This window comes from Talpa occidentalis, unplaced genomic scaffold (genome assembly GCF_014898055.3).
Source record: "Talpa occidentalis isolate TD23 unplaced genomic scaffold, MPIMG_talOcc4v2.1 talOcc4.15, whole genome shotgun sequence".
NCBI classification, from domain to species: Eukaryota; Metazoa; Chordata; class Mammalia; order Eulipotyphla; family Talpidae; genus Talpa; species Talpa occidentalis.
Window position 1 is genome coordinate 60,128,811 of NW_023601543.1, and position 18,964 is coordinate 60,147,774.

Sequence of the window (18,964 nt, forward strand, 5' to 3'; positions counted from 1 at the left end):
TTTATAGTTGGTTAGCTGAAAATCTGTTAGTGTACAGGTTGAGGGGTACCCCCAGACCCCCAAACTTGGATGCTCTAAAGAGGTTTTGTTATCTGCCACCTAAAGAAAGACAAAGCATACTCTTAGTATGAAAGAACTTTAATAGGATCAGTGGGCACAGAAAAAGAAGAGAAGAAAGAATAACGGTTTCGCCAATAAAACACCGAAAGTTACCCATCCCCTCATGGGTAAATGCCCAGCCAAACTGGGTTGGCCCAAAGCAGGACTGCTGAAGCCTGAAAGCTTGCCACCAAGTCTAAGGCACCTTCTGGTGGGGAACCACAGGAAAGAGGCAGAAGGGGCCAGGCAAGTCTGGGACAAAAGGAGGAAAATCAAAGTAAAAATCAACATGAAGGCTGCCATTGCCAGTCTCCCCACGGGTCTCTCCCCAACATCTCTTCCAAGTGTCTCTACATGTCTCGGCTCTATGAGTCTCCTTCCATATCCTCCAGATCCCTGATGCAAGTCCAAAGCCAAGAAGCAAATGTGCCCACCTTCACACTTCTCTCTGCTCCAAGTGCCTCTGCTCCTGTGTCTTCCTGCGTCTCTGCTAGCATCTGTCCTCCAGGTGTTCCATATCTTCATGTGGCTGCTCGTGCAGCTTTGTCCCTACCTTGGTGGGCCAGGGAACAGGGAATCTCCTCCTTTTGCGGGGATTACTCTCTAACAAATGGTTTCTATGTTTTAAAAGAATTGTTAAAAAAAAAAAAAAGAACAGGAAAAAAAAAAAAAAAGAGTATGTGATACGGACTGTGCCTGATTAGCAAACCCCAAAGTATTTACCGGCTGGGCAATTACAGAAAAAACTCTGCCCAGCCCTGCAGTATGTCTTGAGAAGTCTAGACTTGATCTTGTAGTAGGTAATTGTTGCAAGGATTTAAGTAGAGAAAAGATACAGTTAGATTCACATTTTAAATGGGAAGATCTGGTGACAGAATCAGGTAGTAGTAGTACTGGGAGAGGCAAGAAAATGCTGGAAGAAGCCAAAATGCTTGAGTGTCCATTGCAGCGTTTGAAAGGAAAGTCTTGGAGAGCTTCAAGGAGGGCATGGATGCCACAGCCTTGGTGGTGCAAGGGCAGGATAAATGACTACTAATTGTGGAAGGAAAAGGAAGGAAAAAGAAGAAGGTGACTTTGAATTTTGTTGTTGTTGGAGTTGTTTTGGACTTGCTGAGTTTTGTAGATCACTTAAATCTAATGACAGTTGTAGTCAATAGGGAGGATTAGATCAGTCTGGGAGGGTGAAATGTTTCCTCTGCTTCCCACCCTCTCCACCCCAGCCTCCTTCTGATTAATGTGTTCTTAGCAAATGAAATTTCCAAAGACAATGAGGAAAGGAGGAGATTAGGGAGAAATAGTTTCCTCACCATTTCATTGTGAATTAAGTGGAAAATATTCTCTATTTCAAGTAAGTTACTCACAAACTTTTGGAACACTACCCATTGAGTAGATGGGGAGCAAGTGAATTGTTTTCCTACAGTTGTAAATATACAACTGTATTCTCAGTAAAATTGTTTATTAAAGCTGACTAAAAAAAGAAACAACCAAATCAAAAACCACATTTAAAATGGGAATTAAAAATAATCACCCCTGGAATGGATCAGGAGGATCACACCTCTTAAAGTCAGTGTATACAATTTACACATTAAAACATTCATCATTGAGTCAACAAAATGACAGCTTCTTCTCTACTAGAAAAGAAAAAATTCACACTAGAAAACTATTATTGAACAACTAACTGCCTTAAGGTAATGGCTAGGGCATATCACTGTAAGGAGGGAGGAAAGAACTTTAAAATGTTCCTTCTCAGAACTCAAGATTTTTAGAGAAATAACTGCATTTTAACTCACTTTAGGTATGCTATGGAAACATTTTGGATATAAAAGTGTGATCTTTGGCATCTTCAGGGCAATGTTTTGTTTCCATTTTCTTCCTAATCTCTGCATAACCACTTGATTCTCTACCATTTCCTTGACAGGAAAGTGGCTTATTTCTGTAAGTAGGCAAACATTGCTAGAAAGTGTCATTTTTATGTCATTGACCCAATCAATCCTTCATTTTGCTCTTCCAATTTGAGATTTTCCTTTTTCTTATTTTTCTCTGTTCTCTTCTCTCAGTGGTTTAACACTAGGAGTAATTGGGGAATAGTAAGGAAGAAGTGTTATGAACTCAAATCTGTAACATTTAGAAAAATATTTCAATGAGAACATCTGAAGTTATGTCCTTTATTTTGTTCCTGAAAATTGGAATCCTACTGAAAGTAACTGACCTTAAATACTAACAACTCCAGCCAACATTTTGGGGGTCACAGATTGAGGAACTTTAGAAAATCAATCCTTGCATTTAAACTATCAAGACTTGAAAAGCCAAGTGCAATTATGCAAGTCAGTATTTTTAAGTAATGTTAACTATACCAGAATTTCTTGTTTTTCATTAAAACAAACGCAGAGAAGGCTGTTTTATTTGCACAGCAAATGCGAGTACAATCCAAATTCAAAACAAGTTTGGGCACTGGTTTATATGAGCGTGAGTTAAGCTGGTGGTGATCAACAGGGTTTTTCATTTTTGAGAATTCTGTGGGGCTTCTGGGTGAAGAACTTGATCTCATGCCGCTGTCAGTTTTCAACAACAAAAACAATGCTTAAAAAAAAAAAAAAATCAGGTCCTCCTGAATAACTCGTGTCAGGTCAGTTCCTAGGCCTTCCTGTACACTACTCGGGTTCCTGGAAGGAAACATGAGGAAAGGGAAACGATAAAAACGTTCCAATTCCCAGCAGCAGAGCGTTAGAAAAAAATTTCCATTCATTAATGAAATCTTCCCTCCTTAGAAACGTATGGTTGGAGGCAGGGTTTCCCTTTTCTCTTTTTAAGTGTTTTTTCTCAAAGGCTTGAATTCTGGTACAGTGTTCAAAACGGCAAGATGGTTTTTGTTTTATACCAACAAAAGCCGCCACCTCCCCTCCAGCCCTGAGGCTCTTATTCAGGTTATGGAAATTGCAGCGGGAGAGGAGTGTGGGAAGCGACGGTTGCGGAAGGCAATGGACTACAACTCCCATAAGCTCCCCGCGGGCGGCTACGCGGCCTCCCACCGCGCTCCCCACGAGTCTTGCGCATGCTCGGAAAGCCCTGCGCGGAGAGGAGGGGCGTGTACAGGGCTTAGCGCCGGGAGAGGAAGGAAAAAAAGGGACCATAGACTTTCACGTAGAGGCCTAGAGAGGCTCTTAAAGTAGTGGGAACGGGAGGGCGGGCGGGTACCACCTTCAGAACTGGCCGCCGGCGGTAACATGGCGACCCGGAATCCCCCTCCCCAAGGTGAGCGGTTGGGGCCCGAAGTAGTATGTGAGACAAAGCTCACAGCTTTCGACCTTGCGCCCGGGGCGCCTCTTCCTTCCCTTACCCCAGCGTTCCTGGGGCTGTTTTTTTGAGGCAGCCCTTTTGAGCACCCCCTCCGAATTAGACTCTCCCCGCCTCCAACACAGCCCCACCCCCTCCTTCACTGCCTGCCCTTCATTTCCATCTTCAAACATTTTCTTTTTTTAAAGTCTTAATTTTTAAGTGATTTCTTTTTTACCAAACTCCTAACCGGTCAGAGGAGACCTCCCTGTCCCGCTCCTATTGCCCTGACACTACTGAATTTTGGGGGGTGGACTCTTCAGTGACGTGAAACTGACTTGACACTTGAAATTGGGATAGAGAGGGAGATGACACTTCACTGCTGTGAAATTCTGACCTGACCTTACTGAGATTTGGGGTCACAGTCATGTAATTCTGACCTGGCCCTAACTTCAATTTCTAAGCCGATTCCTGGGCTTTTGGAAAAAGGTGTAGGCCCTTTACTCTAGAGGGCCTAGTCTCTTGGATTGGATTTAACAAACTTTAATGTTTCCATCTGAGCATTTTTAGCTGTAGGCCAAAAGTAAACAGTGAGTTGTCACAATAAAAATGTATAGGATGTTTCTGATTTTTTATTTATTCTAAATTTATTTTTTCCACTTTGTATTTTGAAGACTATGAAAGTGATGATGACTCTTATGAAGTGTTGGATTTAACTGAGTATGCAAGAAGACACCACTGGTGGAATCGAGTGTTTGGCCACAGCTCTGGACCTATGGTAGAAAAATACTCTGTAGCTACCCAGATTGTAATGGGTGGAGTAACTGGCTGGTGAGAACATCTTTTTCATACTAAATTTCATTGGGAGCCTGACTGCTGCTTTTTTGTGCACGGGCCAGTATGGTCACACTCAATGGCTGTACACTATTAATCCCAGAAGAGCCCTCCCTTTAGGCCTTCTCTGTGATATGATTGGTGCAATCCACACTCAGAGACTGTACATATTTTGGTGATTGCCTTCTCTCCCTCCCCAATGCCCACTAATGTACCCGTGTTCCTTTCCCTCCCTTCCTGTGATTCTTTATTTATTTTTCTCCTTCTCAAATTAGCAAATGCAGTGGGTCTGATTCAGTGGTAATGGCTAAAGAGGAAGAAATATGTAAGAGAAGAGTTCACTACATGTAAATAATTTTACTTGTTCTGTGCTAGCAACTGGAAAAAAACCTCTGAAAATTCCCACAGTAGAATTGGACTCTAAGATTGTCAGCCTTGTAGAAAGTACTTTAAAATTCTCAGTAAAAATTATCGACAATACAGATGAATCTGTTGACCTGTCTAGTTTGGATTATGATAGTGCTTTGGTTCTTTGGAATTAAAATATTGCTTACTTTGTAATACTATTGTGGAGTACATTAAGGAGGAGTGGTTAATAAATACTAACTAGTTAACATTTCAGACCACATGATTTCAAAATTGCCACTGTGGGTCTAATGCTGTTATTCTTAGAATAAAAGATTAACTAATAACTAGGTCTAAAACAAATTTGACCCTTTATTTTGAAAATGTTCATGACTAGAGAATTTTTGAAGTCAGTGAGTGTTTGTAAATTGTGAATAATCATTTTTTTATTAGATTCATCTTATATTATCTTAAATATTTACTGGGGGGGGCCACACCATTTTATCCCAAATACTGTGTTGACTACTTAAATGTTAGGATATAATTTTTCAGATCCACGCTATTTGTAAATACTTACATATTTAAACTTGATGAATATAAAATGTTTTGATTTGTGTTTTACATGTACCTTGGAACAATGATGAACTGTATGCCTTTTTGTAAATCCCATTTCATGGTAGAAACACTGAGTGTGAAGATTTCGTGACACAGAGGTGCACTTCTTCACAATGTGTAATTAGTAATGCTGCTTATGAAAAAAGCCTACAATTAGGGAATGTCTGGTCAGGGTCCCGGTGAGTCAGTTTTCTACAGGCTGGTGGTATCTTGATCCCTATAATTCAGAGTCTGGCCCTCTCTGCTCATAATCTGGTGCCACAGGTGATTGGTTAATGTGAGTCAGGCCTACAGCGCCATCATAAGAGAGACTAAAAATAATTGAGAATCAAATCATTGTGTGTTTTCTTCTTGTAAGCCAAACAGGTTGAGACGTCCCATGAATTTGTAAGAAGTTTGCTTGGAAAACCTAGAGACAGAGTAGGGCGAGTTAGTAGTAGGTTCGTTTTAGTAGCTTAGGCCTTGAAGCAAAGGAGACATGTTTGTATGGATCACACTTCCCAGGATATTGTTGAGACCTGGCTGCTGCTTGCCTCCTCCTGCACCTTTTCTGGGGCTTCTTGTTACCTCTCCTACTGAGGAACACAGTCTTTACAGTAATACACGTTTGGATTATAGTCAGGTGTCAGTTCAGGAACTGTAGAATAAGACTCTAATATATGGATGATTTGTTGCAATGACATTAGATTTAATGTAGTGAATTTTTGCAATTCTCTTAGGGAATAAAACTCATAATATTGCAGTGTACATAAAGGAGGAATGGTTAATCAGCATTAACATAGCCACTGAGTAGTTTAGACTAATTCAGAACATGAATGGGAAGCTGAGAAGATTTTATTTAGCTGTAGGTGGTGATAGGTTTTTTAATCATAATAAGAAATTAAAACTAATATCAGTGTGTGTGGTTGCTAGGAAGGTGGGGAGGTATGAATACTAGTTAGAGGGCCCTTAGAGTGGTCTGGAAGCAAAGAAGACAGAGTCAAATCATGTTTTGGAGACAGAGTATTGCCAATGCATTGGCAATCCAATGGACCCAGCAGGCAGAGAATAATCTGAGATGAACATGATGTGATAAGCTTAGAGAATGGTGCTATAATGTACAAATTGGGACCTTAGTTGTTTTGGTAGGAAAGATATGTCTGCTTTGGGACGTTTGGAATATAGGGTTCTGGCTATAATGTAAGTGGGAAATTGAAATTTTCCACTTACGAAGGTTAATGAGTTTTTTAGGGCTGTTAACAAAATGCCACAAGTGGCTTAAAACAAGAGAAATTTGTTCTCTCAGAGCTCTGGAGGCTAGGAGTCTGAAAGATATCAGCAGGATTGGTTCCTTCTTGAAGTGTCCATGCTACTTGACGAGCTTCTGGTGGTTGCCAGCAAACCCTGGTCTTTTCTTGGCGTATCGATATATAGCACTCTAGTCTCCGCCTCTGTCCTCACATAGCCATCTTCTCTCCATGTTTCTGTGACATAGTGCGTTAAGTCAGTGGGCCCACGCTACTCTGGTATGGTACCATCTTACTTAGTTACATCTGTAAGGACCCTTATTCCAAATAAGCTGACATTTTGAGGTTCCAGAAAGGACACTATTCAACTTAGTACAGAGGCCTGGAGTTAGAAATCTGAGATTCTTTTGCACAGTGTGGATCTAGAATGCTGAAAGAAATATGAGCTTACCAAGGGAGAGAATTAATCACAAAGGAAACATGGACTGCCTCTCTTACAGGATAAATGAGACAAAATAGGCTTAATACAGAGTATAGGTAAGGAAGTATAGGTCAGGAAGCCATGAGAATTGTGGGCTGAAGTGTAGTCATGAAGGCGGAAGCGCAGCTGGATCTTAAGGGGTAGAAAAGCCTTAAATAGGCAGAGCTAGGTCAGAAGCCCTAGAAGCAGGGAAATTAATAACTTGAGCGACAGTGATTACCTGCTTGTAAATTAGTTGTGTTGTAGCAGGTTTGGCTAGAGTGGGAGTTGGCTATGTATGTGGGATGTCTTGACTGTATTAAACAAAAACAAATGTTTTTTTTATGGGAAATTTCACCTCACACAAATCTAGAAGGAAGAGAATAATGAACCCCTGAGTATTCAACATTGTTCCAGTAGCCAATCCTTTTTCCTGTAAATCCTCCTCCTCTACATTCCTTATCTTGAAGCACATTTCAGACCATTTTGATGGTGCACTTTTGACTAGCCTATGTAACTGAACGGAAACATTGAGGGTTTCTGAGTGGGTAAGGAAAATGATCAAAAAATAAAAAAAGGGAAGACATTAAGATTTTGAAGCAATGAAAAGGAAAAGAGGGATAGAGTTTAGTATGTCATTCATTGTTCTTCATGTTCTGTCATCTCTTTTATTAAAGGTGTGCAGGATTTTTGTTCCAGAAAGTTGGAAAACTTGCAGCAACTGCAGTAGGTGGTGGCTTTCTTCTCCTTCAGGTATGTCAGTTTTAGGTCCTTGCCTCTGCTTATTTGTGTAGCTCTTGGGAACTGTGAAAGGCAAGTTTAGCTATTTCATTCCTATCCATTTTAATAGAAGATGGAATTTTTCTTTTAGGCATCAATTTATAGAAAAATAAAATGCGTTTTGAAAGCTAGTATTAAAAGTTTTTTGAGCATATTTTGATCCTACTTATTAAAAATACATTAATTTTTGAGGTGCCTCATTATTTTTATTACTTACCCAGATTTCCCCTGAAGCATCTCCCTAGCAAAACAGACATTTTACCAATAATGTCATTTATTCATCTTGACTATACTTAAAATTCACACATGCAGTATATATAATACTCAGAATGTTTATTTGCTTCTTCCGTTTCCTACTCATGCAGTTTCTTCCCCATAGAAAAAAATGTTTTTTAAAACTAGAGAACTATAATAATATAGAAAGTGGAAAATTAGGCTTAAAAAACATTCATAATCCTATTTCTAAGGCAGGTGGATTTGAAATTTTAGTTTTGTTCATGTTCTTCTAAGTATAATGCTTAAAAATTCTTTGCAGTTAGAGGATGTTTATCAGGATATTATCTGGTATTCATGTCTGTTTGGCGTGTATTTTTCCAAGAATACCAATTCCCTGAACATCAAATATAGTAAATCCAAAAATCAGAAATCTCTAGGAATGAATATTAGTGGCAATTTTAAAGACACAGAGAACTGTTAGTTGTATTAGATTTTAAAAATGATTGATGGCTGCAGAGAGATCGAAATCTAACTTCACTTAAGCCATTGATCATGTAATAACCGGTGTCATTGCTTGAATTCACATGTGTGAAGCACAGATTTTGAGTTGTTTACTAAACAGTCACTTTAGAAAAATTTTCTCTCTAGTGTGACATTACTGGAAGTAGCTGCTTATTGCTTATTTGGTAGAAGTAAACAGGAATAAAGTTAATATCTAAATTCAGTTCTTTGGATGACTATGTCAGCATTTGTTCAGATGAGAATTTTATTTAAGCTGATTTTTGCCTTGGTTTATATAGACTCAAGAATATAGTTATTTTTGAAAACTCAGTTATCATTTCTGTTTAGTGTAAAAGGGTACTGGGCTGTGGCAGAGTTTCCTAAAATGTTCACAGAATAGAGATAATTTTACATTTCAGTCTACTCTGCATGTCAGTTTTTCAGAAGTCTTATTTGGCACTCAATATAAACTATCTAAATTCACATTTTGCCATTGCCACCCCCTACTTCTCTGTGCCTAGTCCACATAATGTTTGAAGTCACTAAGCAGAGGAACCCAGGACATGTCTGTATCAAACAGATTTTTTCTCACAAATATGACATGCCTTGAATACACAGTAGAAAGAAACTGAAAGAGGAAGAGTAACAAATGACTTTTAGACTATTGGCTCATATTTCTAAGTCCACTTCCGTATTTTTGTTATATTTACTTAGATCTAAAATTTTTTTAGTCACTCAAAGAGTTTTCCAGTAGATATTTATCACTTGCCATCTTAAAATAGTGACACATAAATCTTTTTAATTATTTTTTTGTATTACATGTCTGTAATTCAAAGGGTCAAATACATGTGCAAGGCTTGTTACAGGTTAGAATAATCCCTCACCTCCCTCACTACCCCAGTGTTTCCCTCCCTTGAGGCAACCACTTTGAACACTTAGCTGACTCTTTAGGTATATTGATCTCTTTCCTAAACAAGTTAATCAGACATTTCTTGATCTTTCAGTTTGGGGTATTAGCTATTGACTTCCAATTATGGAATATGAGAATTTAGCTATCATTTACTGAACTTCTTTGCTGTCTCCACACTCCTCTCCCACATCTGACATGCTTGCCTGTCTTCTGCTATTCTCTCTCCCCCTTTCACATTGTCTGATTGTTGTTTCTTCATAATTGTGTTTGATTGTTACCTGGAATTCACTGAGCTGCTTGAATCTGTAAATTTATGCCCTAAAATGTTTGGGAAGATTTTGGCCATTATTTAAATACTTATTTTCTCCTATACTTACTTCTTCTCAATGTGACTTTAATTACATGCATGTTAGGTTTTTTGATAATGTCCTGAGGTTTTGTTCATTTATGTTCTCAATCTGTTTTCAGACTGTGTAATTTCTAGTGATTTAGCTTAAATATCACTGAGTCTTTCTTCTGTCTTCTACCTTCTGCCATTAAGCCTATCTAGTTAATTTATTTCAGATATTTTATTTTCCAATTCTAGAATTTCCATTTAATCTTTTCATATTTTCTGTCTGGTGAGATTTCTTATTTTTTCATTGATTACAAGCATAGTTTCTTTTACCTCACTTAACATAGTTATAATACCTATTTAATAATCCAGATTATTCCAGTATCTGGGTCGTATCAGGGTTGACATCTGTGATTTTCTTTTAAGACCATTTTCACATTTTATCTTATATATCACATAACTGGGTTTTATTCTGGGCATTGGGGCTACTATATTATGGAGAATGGATTCAATTTTATTTCTCTGAAGAATGTTGGTTAGTGTTTTGATTTTACCAGGCAGTTAATTTGGCTAGACTCAATTGCAAAATGTTTCACCTGTGGTGGAAAGGGCTCAATTCTCAGTTCATTTCTTTTCACCTTAGGTACGATATGCTTGTTCTGCTCCATGACTGGGGTAGAATTTACACATAGACAGCTGCTGTTGTCTTGGTTCTTCAGCCCAGAAAGGTGGCGTGTTTTCTATTAAGTTTTAGCCACCCTGCAACTGCATCCTGCCCTCAGGATAAAGCCATAAAAATGGGCAACTTGCCTTATATTGGTCCCTTCCTACATGTTTCAGCTCTCCAAAATCTGCTTGCTTTTGTTAATTCTGGAGCCCTTATATTTTAACCAGAGTTTATAGTCTCTATCTACAGTGGTCCTATAAGGTTCATCATCACCTCCATGTCTGTGACCCAAGTTGCTGTGTCAAGTATACCAGGAAGGTCTTTCACTTGCCCTTTGATTTGGTCATCACTCTGTTTTGCTAAGGCTGAAGTTTGAAGTGATAGTAGGTGAATAAATACAAGAAGAAATGCAAATTAAATTCTTGTCTGGAGTCATTTACATTGACAGTAGAACCTAAGATTCTTAGTAATAAATCAGATATTTTATGATTTTATGTGTGGTTATGCATTAAAAGGTCATAAAGAAACCATGATGGAAGTGATATATGATGATATACATGGCTTAATTGTTTATTGCGTGTATGATTCTTTGTATTTTGTATTTTGGTTCTTTTATTTGAGGGACTGATTTACTATACTGTCAGACACACTATAGTTCAGATTTTGTAGTGTTTCAGTAGCACCATTTGAGGGTTTTTCTTAGGGCAAATAAGCATTTTATAATAGTTTTCTTAAAAGGATTTATTTGTTTTAAGATTTATTAATTTATTTATACAAGAGCCGGGGTACAGGCCAGATGCACGGGAGGGTGAGAGGATTCACCAGAGACAGAGCAGGGAGCAGAAAAGGCAGACTGATGAAATGCACTGCTGAGGGGAGCAGTGGGCGAGACAGAAGAGGTCTGCCGTGCCACGTGGGACCCTTGCCGGCTGGCCGGGATGGAACCGGGGCTGCAAAGGCTGCGGACCTCTTCACAGTGGGGCTCTCAACCGCCTGCGCCACCAGGGGAGGCCCTTAAAAGGATTTATGGCATGAGATTTGTATAGGCCATACCAAAAAATAGTCTTTTTTAAATTTTTTTTTTATTTTTTACATCATTGTTAATTTTTAAATAATATTTGCTTCCCCCCACCCCCTCAGGTGTAGTCCCCATAGAATTTCCTTCACCAGTGCACCCCTGCACCCTCACCACAGTCCCCTGTGCTCTTCCCTCTCTCGCTCTGATCCTTCTCCCTCCTCCTTCCCTGTGGGATGTCTCTGGTTTATAATCACCTGTTTTTGCTTTGTTGTGTTTTGTATTGTTACCTTTTTTTTTTTTACACTGATGTCTTATTTGGTTCCCCTATATTCCTGCTATAAGTGAAACCATCCGATATTTTTCTTTTTCCTTCTGACTTATTTTACTGAGCATAATTCCTTCTAGCTCCATCCACGTTGCTGTGAATGGCATGAGTTTATCTTTCTTGATTGCTGAGTAATATTCCATTGTGTATATATACCACATCTTCTTGATCCAGTCATCTATTTTTGGGCATTTGGGTTGTTTCCAGGTTTTGCCTATTGTAAATAGTGCTGCAATAGTCTTTATTTTAAAAACAGATTTATTTATACATACAAGAACTGGGGTATAGGCCAGAGTTGTGGGCAGTGAGAGGATTCACCAGAGACAGACTGGGGAATAGAACAGGCAGATTCACTGAAATACACTGCTGAGGGGAGCAGTGGGTGAGTCAGGAGAGGTCTGCTGCACCATGTGGGTAGCTCCCTGGCCAGGGATCAAACTTGTGTTGCAGTGGCTGTGGATAGCTTCATAGGTTGCATCTTAACCCCTTGCACCACCAGGGAGGCCCCCCCAAAATAGCCTTAAATTAAGAATAGAGTTGGTGAAGAGGTTTCTTTAGTGACCCAATATCTGATTGGCTGCTGATCTCTTATAATTAAACATCTATTTAATTAGAAGATAGTTTTTTTATTATCTATTTTGGGTGGTCTCTGTGGTTTTTTTTTTTTTTTTTGGCTAATTTCTGAATTCCTGAAGTTACGATATTATTAATATTAAAGTTATAAATTTTTGGAATCTTCTTTTCTTAACATGTTCATTACGTCTAAGCAATTATGCTTAATGTCTGCTTTCCATAATTGATCTGAGAGTAGGGGATCTATATCTCTTTTATTCTTGACTATAGCCTGGCACAGAATGTATTCAGTGAAGAAATTAGTGAATGAATTATGATTGCTTATCTGTAAGCTTCATGGATTTCTTGATAGCTAAATGTTTGTGTATTCTTGGGTGGTAGATTTGTTAGCAGTCTAATTGGTTTAGAATTAACCATTTTTATTACATTTTTGCAGATTGCCAGTCACAGTGGCTATGTGCAGGTCGACTGGAAGAGAGTTGAAAAAGATGTAAATAAAGCAAAAAGACAGATTAAGAAACGAGCAAATAAAGCTGCACCTGAAATTAACAACGTAATTGAAGAAGTAAGACAAAATATACTTTTGGCTCCCCCATTTTTCTGACTGGTCTTGCTTAGCAGAAAATGTGACTAGGAATTATCTTTTATCTTCTTTTAAAGAAAATGGTTTTTTGGTTATATCTAGAACATTAAGTAAAATTTGGGATCAAGTCACTATTTAAATAGGTCTTTTATCTTTAAGTAGTTAACATCATTTCCCCTGCTCACCTCCCACTTACTTTCATATGTCTGTACAAGCTTGATAATGTTCTTTCAGAATTTTTCCTCTGCTTTTACAAATACATAGACAAGATGTGGTACAACTAAAACTACCCATTTTTTTTTTCTTGGAGTAGAATCCTTTGAGTGTGTTTATTTTATTTTATTAATTTGATTAATATATTAGTTTTATTCATATTTTTATTTGTATTTTATCTTTTTCTTTTCTGTTTATAATCAAATTGAATATTCCTTTGCCTTTATTTTTTTCTTCTGTCTTTTCATTTCCCCCAACTTTTTATTTTGAAAATTTCAAATCAGTTGAAAAGTTGAAAGGCAAATACAGTGAATATACAAATACCTTCACCTATTTACCACATCCATGTTGTTCTTGCTACATTTGCATTATCTGGGTGTGTGACTTACACAATTTTTTTGGCCAAACTGTTTGAAACATCATAACTTTTCACTCTTAAGAACTTTAGCACATATCTTCCTAAGAGTGCCAGTACTCTCCTATACAACTACAGTTACCCTTATTAATCTCAAAAAATTTAACACGGTACTATAATGTTTTCTAATATATAGTCCATATAATGATTTTCCACAAAATATCTATTATGCCCCCCCATCAAGAATTATATAATGCAGTTGGTTGTCATACCTCTGAAGTCTCCTTTAATCTTAAACAGTCCTCTCATCTGTCTTTTTTTCCCCCCCATCTTTCCTGACATTTTTTGAAACCTATAGGCAGAATATTCTAGAGTCTATGTTTAATTCTTCATTATTTTGTTCAGGCTGAACACTTTACCGAAGTGATATTTCTTTGATCCTGTCCATTTTTTTCTACTGGCTAAGGGGACTGTTGATAAATTTCATTGTGCTTGCTGTGGCAATTTATTAAGTAATTGGTGTTAATAACTTGCTGAATGAACCATTTACGTCTGCCCTATAGATAGACTTCTTTTCACCTGTGAAAATTGCTATGCATATACCTTTTCTTATTTCAGTAGCCAAGGAGCATTCTGGGTCTGGTGAGGGCTCTAGGCTCCTTGAATTTGTAATGGACAGCTCTGGTATCTTGTACAGTGCTTGGCACCTCTAGTAGTAAGTAAGCAAGCATAAGAATTTTTGCCAAATATTTATTGAATTAAGGAAGACAGCTGAAAATGTTACTTAGCTCTGGATTCAATAATTAAGAGTATTTTTTAAAAATGTGCATCTTTCTTCTTTTTCTTTTTATGATAAGATATACATAACATGAAATTTAGCATCTTAAGGTTCCTAAGTGCACATTTCAGTGGCACTGCTTTCACACTTTCACACAATCATTATCACTGCACATTTCCACAGCTTTTTCATCATCTCAAACAAAAACTAACCATTAAGCCGTAACTCTCAAAATTAATCCCTCTGCCAGCTGTTGTTAACCTGTTATTCTTTCTGTCTTGATGAATTTAACAATTCACTTTAGTTGAGTCATACGGTGTCCTTTTTTGTCTGTCTTAATTTTATTTATTGTAGTGTTTCCAAGAGTCAGCAACATTGTAGCATAATTAAGAGTATCTTTGTTTAAACTTTATGTTTCAGGCAACAGAATTTATCAAACAGAACATTGTAATATCCAGTGGCTTTGTGGGAGGTTTTTTGCTTGGCCTTGCATCTTAAGGATATGAATGTTCTATCACCATGGAGTCATACGAGAGAAGAGGAATGATGGTGACTAGGTGGTCTCTCAACATTGCACGCTGCCACATTCTCCAGGGAGGCGAATATCAATATAGCTGGACTGTATCAAACTCACCAATTAGCATTTTGCCATTTGAAACATGGCAATCTCCAGTATCTGCTATAAATTATCTATATAGTATGTGCACAATAGTATTCCTGAGCAAAACATGGCTTTCATTATTTTTTTAAAATTTGCATTTCTTTAGAAATTAGCCTATAAAATAGCATCTTTGGATGTTTCATCTTTGGATGAAAAAAACCTGCTGGATGTATTCCCCAGTGAAATATTATCCTTGTTTTATTTAAATAAGATGTTCTTCGTTGTGCTTTATAATATATTGCCAATAATTAAAAATTTGTATTGTAGCTTCAACATTAGGGCCGACTCTTCTTTTTTTTTTTTTTTAAAGATGTGTTTGCAATAAACTGAAGAACTGTAATGCCCTTTTGTGGAAGGTTTTAGAAATGATAGCATTATTAAAGATATTAAACAATTTAATATCAATTTTAAGTTATTTTTTCTTATAATTCTTATGTTGCTTACAAAATGACTATAGCAATAATTTAAAAGAAGGCACTTTTAAGGAAATAGTACACGTCAAAGGCTCTTTTTCCGAAGTCTTTAGGTTTAAAAATATTTTCTTGTATATAATCTTGTAATGTTTTTTAAAAATCTATCATGGCAGCCTGGGCAGAACTAATGATTTTTGGGGTCCATATAATTAGTTGGGTCACTGAGTGAGTCTCCATTCCCCAAGTCCTAAGTATTTCTACATTTCTACAAATTCAAAGTAGTATTTTCACCCCTTCACAAAGAGCTAAAAATCACTTAGAATATTTAGAAAATAGTATGAAATTACTAATTGAAGAACAGTGATTTTTCTATCACTTTAGAAATTATGGCTCAAAGAGAATTGTCTCTTTGATCTAGTTTGAGATATAAGTGCTAAGATTTCAGGTTTTTGCTTGTGTGGTGTTGATTGAACATGAGGCCGGTTGACTTGTTTCTCAGAGATGACATCAGAGGCTCTTGTGCCCAGAAAAGCTTTCTGAATTGTTAGTTTGGTTCATAGGATTCTAGGTTGGAACTTGGAAAAACAGGAGAGCAACATTTGCTGGAATCTTTAGATTGGAAAGACTGCAAATAGTCACACACTATCCTGATAGGAAGTCCCTGTAGTATATTTTGTGAATTGTAAACATAACCCATTTTGTACTTTCAAGACAGGTTGCAGTCTGTGTGTTTGCATTGTCTTGAGATTCTTTACAATTGACTGTAGGGTTGATCTTCATTTTCTTCCTTTACTTTTGTTAGTACCTCATATAATGCTAACTAAAACTCAGAGCTACTTAATATGAAGTGATTTTGCTCACACTTTTTTTCTTGTTTGAGCTTTTCTTTATTTTTGCCCTGCCAAGCTTTTTTCATTTTTACATGAGGTAGAATCTTGACCAGCTTCTGTGTGCCGTGTCTGCGCTTACCTCTGCGTGACGCTTTCACCTGATACAAAGGCAGGCTTCTGTGGGGAGCTCTAGTAGCTGGCTCAGTTATTTTAGAAATATTTTGTGTCCTGTGTATGATATACTAGGAAAGTGGGGACTCTAAAAATGTCTGCTCTTGAATAGAGATTAAAATATTCCTAAGGGAAAAGTTGCATAATGATATAGAAGAACCCAGCACATGATTTAGTGGCAAATGAGTGGTAAGGTAACTACTTTCAGAGTCTAAACATGAATGAAAACTGAAAAAGTAGAACTTTTATTTTTTTGCCTGTCCATTTCCAAGTATCTAATGATTTGTTTGAAGATATTTTTTTTACAAATGCAAAATATCAGTATTCCCCATGTCTCCTGTTAGTACCCCTCATTTTGCTCTTGCCTGTATTGTGCCCTACAGGAGGCAGTATCATGTGTTAATCTCTAATTTGTGATGTGCCCTATATAACGCTTTGCTCATAATGTGGGTGTTTAGTGAATGTTGTGAATGAGTGAACAGGTATGTGAAAAGCATATTACTCTGCTTGTCAACCTAAAGGAAACCTCTGACTCAGAGGCTCCATCAGAAATGACCTGGTGGTGGGCCTCCCTGGTGGCACAAGGGGTTAAGCACTGCACTATGAAGCAATCCACAGCCTCTGCAGCGTGAGTTCAATCCCTGGCCGGCCAGAGAGCAACCGACATGGCAAGGCAGACCTCTCCTGTCTCTCCCGCTGCTCCCCTCAGCAGTGTACTTCAGTCAGTCTGCCTGTTCTATTCCCCACTCTGTCTCTGGTGGATCCTCTCACTCCCCACAACTCTGGCCTGTACCCCAGCTCTTGTATGCATAAATAAATAAATCTTTAAAAAAAAATGACCTGGTGGAGATTGGTTGGGATAAAAAGCCTATATTGCCTGCCTTTGTCTAAAATGGGGATTTTTATGTTGGGGTTATAAAGGTTATAAGATTTGTTAAAATTTGAGTATATTAAATATAGGTATTTTGTAGCCTAGGCTTTGAAAGATACAGGGACATTGGACTGATTTTTAGTTTTTGTTCTAATAGCCATCCCTCACCCCCTCACACACACAAAAAAGATTATTTTTAATGTGTTTTCTTACTTGAAGTGCAACATGGATGAGGTTTGTCCATTATAGAAAAATGTGCCAGCACAAACAATATATAGAATGTTTATGACAATGTGCTTAGAGAAAATTATTGTCTTTATATATATCTTTTAATATATTTATACTTGTCCAAGTTTGGATAGTATATATTGAATGCCCATTCTGAAAGGTAAGGAATTTTGTTATATCCACTGTGTCACCTTTTTTTTTTTGTGATAATATTATTTTCAGTTTTTTTAGTATTTGCCTTTATTACTTTAAATATTATACCTTTCCTGTCTTTACTTACCAATTTTAGGTAATATCTGCTATTTTCCTAAAATTAAGGGTGAACAAATAAGCATACTTCTTCCCTGCCATTGTCCTCCTAATTTTTGTAAATTATTGTTAGTTTTAGTGGTATATTCAAATGACAAAATTTATACACTTACTAAGAGGAATGTAGAGCTATATAAGTGGATCTAGAAAAATCTACATTAGTGATAAAATCAGGTTACAACTATGATCCCACTTTTTTGAAAAACTGCACAGGTAAGCATAAATATGGCCACAGATGATCAATGAAGCTATCTCTGAGAGGTTGGCGTATAGGACTTCCAGGTATTTTTGATCTTTTCATATTAAGTCTACAGTGAGTGCATGTTAATTTATAGTTTGCAGAAATTACTTTTTTAGAACCAGGAATAGGAATTTAAAATTAATATTGCTATTTTAGAGAGCTAAAATTGTTATTGCTATTTTAGAGAGCTTTTTCTTTTTACCTTTCTTGCTTTGTTCACTGAAGTTTTTAAGTTTTTTAATCAAAATAATGTAGCATAGTTCAAGGAGTCAAATATTTATTTGACTATAAGTAAGGCTTCTAAAAATGGAACAGTTTTTTTCTGCTACCTCTTTCTAATTTAGTGGCTTTTTATCCATAGACGCTTCCACTATATTAGTTATTTTTCTTGGTATTTCCTACAACCACATTTCTTAGATTTTATTATAATAAGTGACTTGGACTTCCTATTCTGGTAGGTGTAGTCCATTACATTTCTTTTGCATCCTTGTAGTTATTTATTAAATTCCTATAAAGTTTTATACATTATTATGACGTTTTTTACTGCTGACCAAAGACAACTTGCTGTAGGTTCCTTTATGTGGGTCTAGCTAGATCCTTACCCTGATCCTATCTGTAGCTCTGGAGTATGGAAAACTCTGGCTGGCAAAATAATGGCTCTCACCCCAGAAATGTTCATATCCTAATTCCCTGACACGAGAATGAAAGTTGCAGGTTGAATTAAAGTTGTTAAACAATCTCAGAGATGATTCTAGAGTATCCTGGTGGGCCCAGCGTAATTACATGATTCCTTCAAAGAGGGAGAGGGAGGCAGAAGAGAAAGAGATGGAACTATGGAGAAGTGATCAGGCAGACACAATACAGCCACTGTGTTGTGGCTTTGAAGATGGAGGAAGGGAACAATAAGCCAAGGAATGCTTGCAGCCTCTTGAAGCTGGGAAAGTCAAAACAAACAAGCAGAAAACCCAGAGTTTCCCCTGTGGTTCCTCCAGAAAGGAGTAGAGCACTGCCAGCACCTTGATTTTGACCCTGAGACCCATGTTGGACTTAATACCTTCATGGAATGTTTAAGATAATTTTTGTTGGTTTAAGCCACCAAGCCTGTGATTATTTGTTACAGCAGTCTTAGAAAACT

The 18,964-nt window shown here is 37.3% G+C and overlaps 1 protein-coding gene across 1 annotated transcript; it reads left to right on the forward strand.

The window, feature by feature from the left end:
• Positions 1–3,265: 3,265 nt before the first annotated feature.
• On the forward strand, positions 3,266–17,045 carry FUNDC1 (FUN14 domain containing 1). The gene is made up of 5 exons (XM_037512497.2): positions 3,266–3,351; positions 4,047–4,203; positions 7,530–7,605; positions 12,613–12,741; positions 14,526–17,045. The coding sequence occupies exons 1-5, from the start codon at positions 3,324–3,326 to the stop codon at positions 14,601–14,603; spliced, it is 468 nt and encodes a 155-aa protein (XP_037368394.1). The 5' UTR covers positions 3,266–3,323; the 3' UTR covers positions 14,604–17,045.
• Positions 17,046–18,964: the final 1,919 nt, after the last annotated feature.

What these genes read in the sequence shown, in the direction of transcription:
- FUNDC1 (XM_037512497.2), top strand. Translation starts at nt 3,324, where the DNA reads ATGGCGACCCGGAATCCCCCTCCCCAAG. An exon ending in ATGGGTGGAGTAACTGGCTG is followed by an intron (nt 4,204 to 7,529) that starts GTGAGAACATCT and finishes CTTTTATTAAAG; the next exon opens with GTGTGCAGGATTTTTGTTCC. An exon ending in TTAACAACGTAATTGAAGAA is followed by an intron (nt 12,742 to 14,525) that starts GTAAGACAAAAT and finishes TTTATGTTTCAG; the next exon opens with GCAACAGAATTTATCAAACA.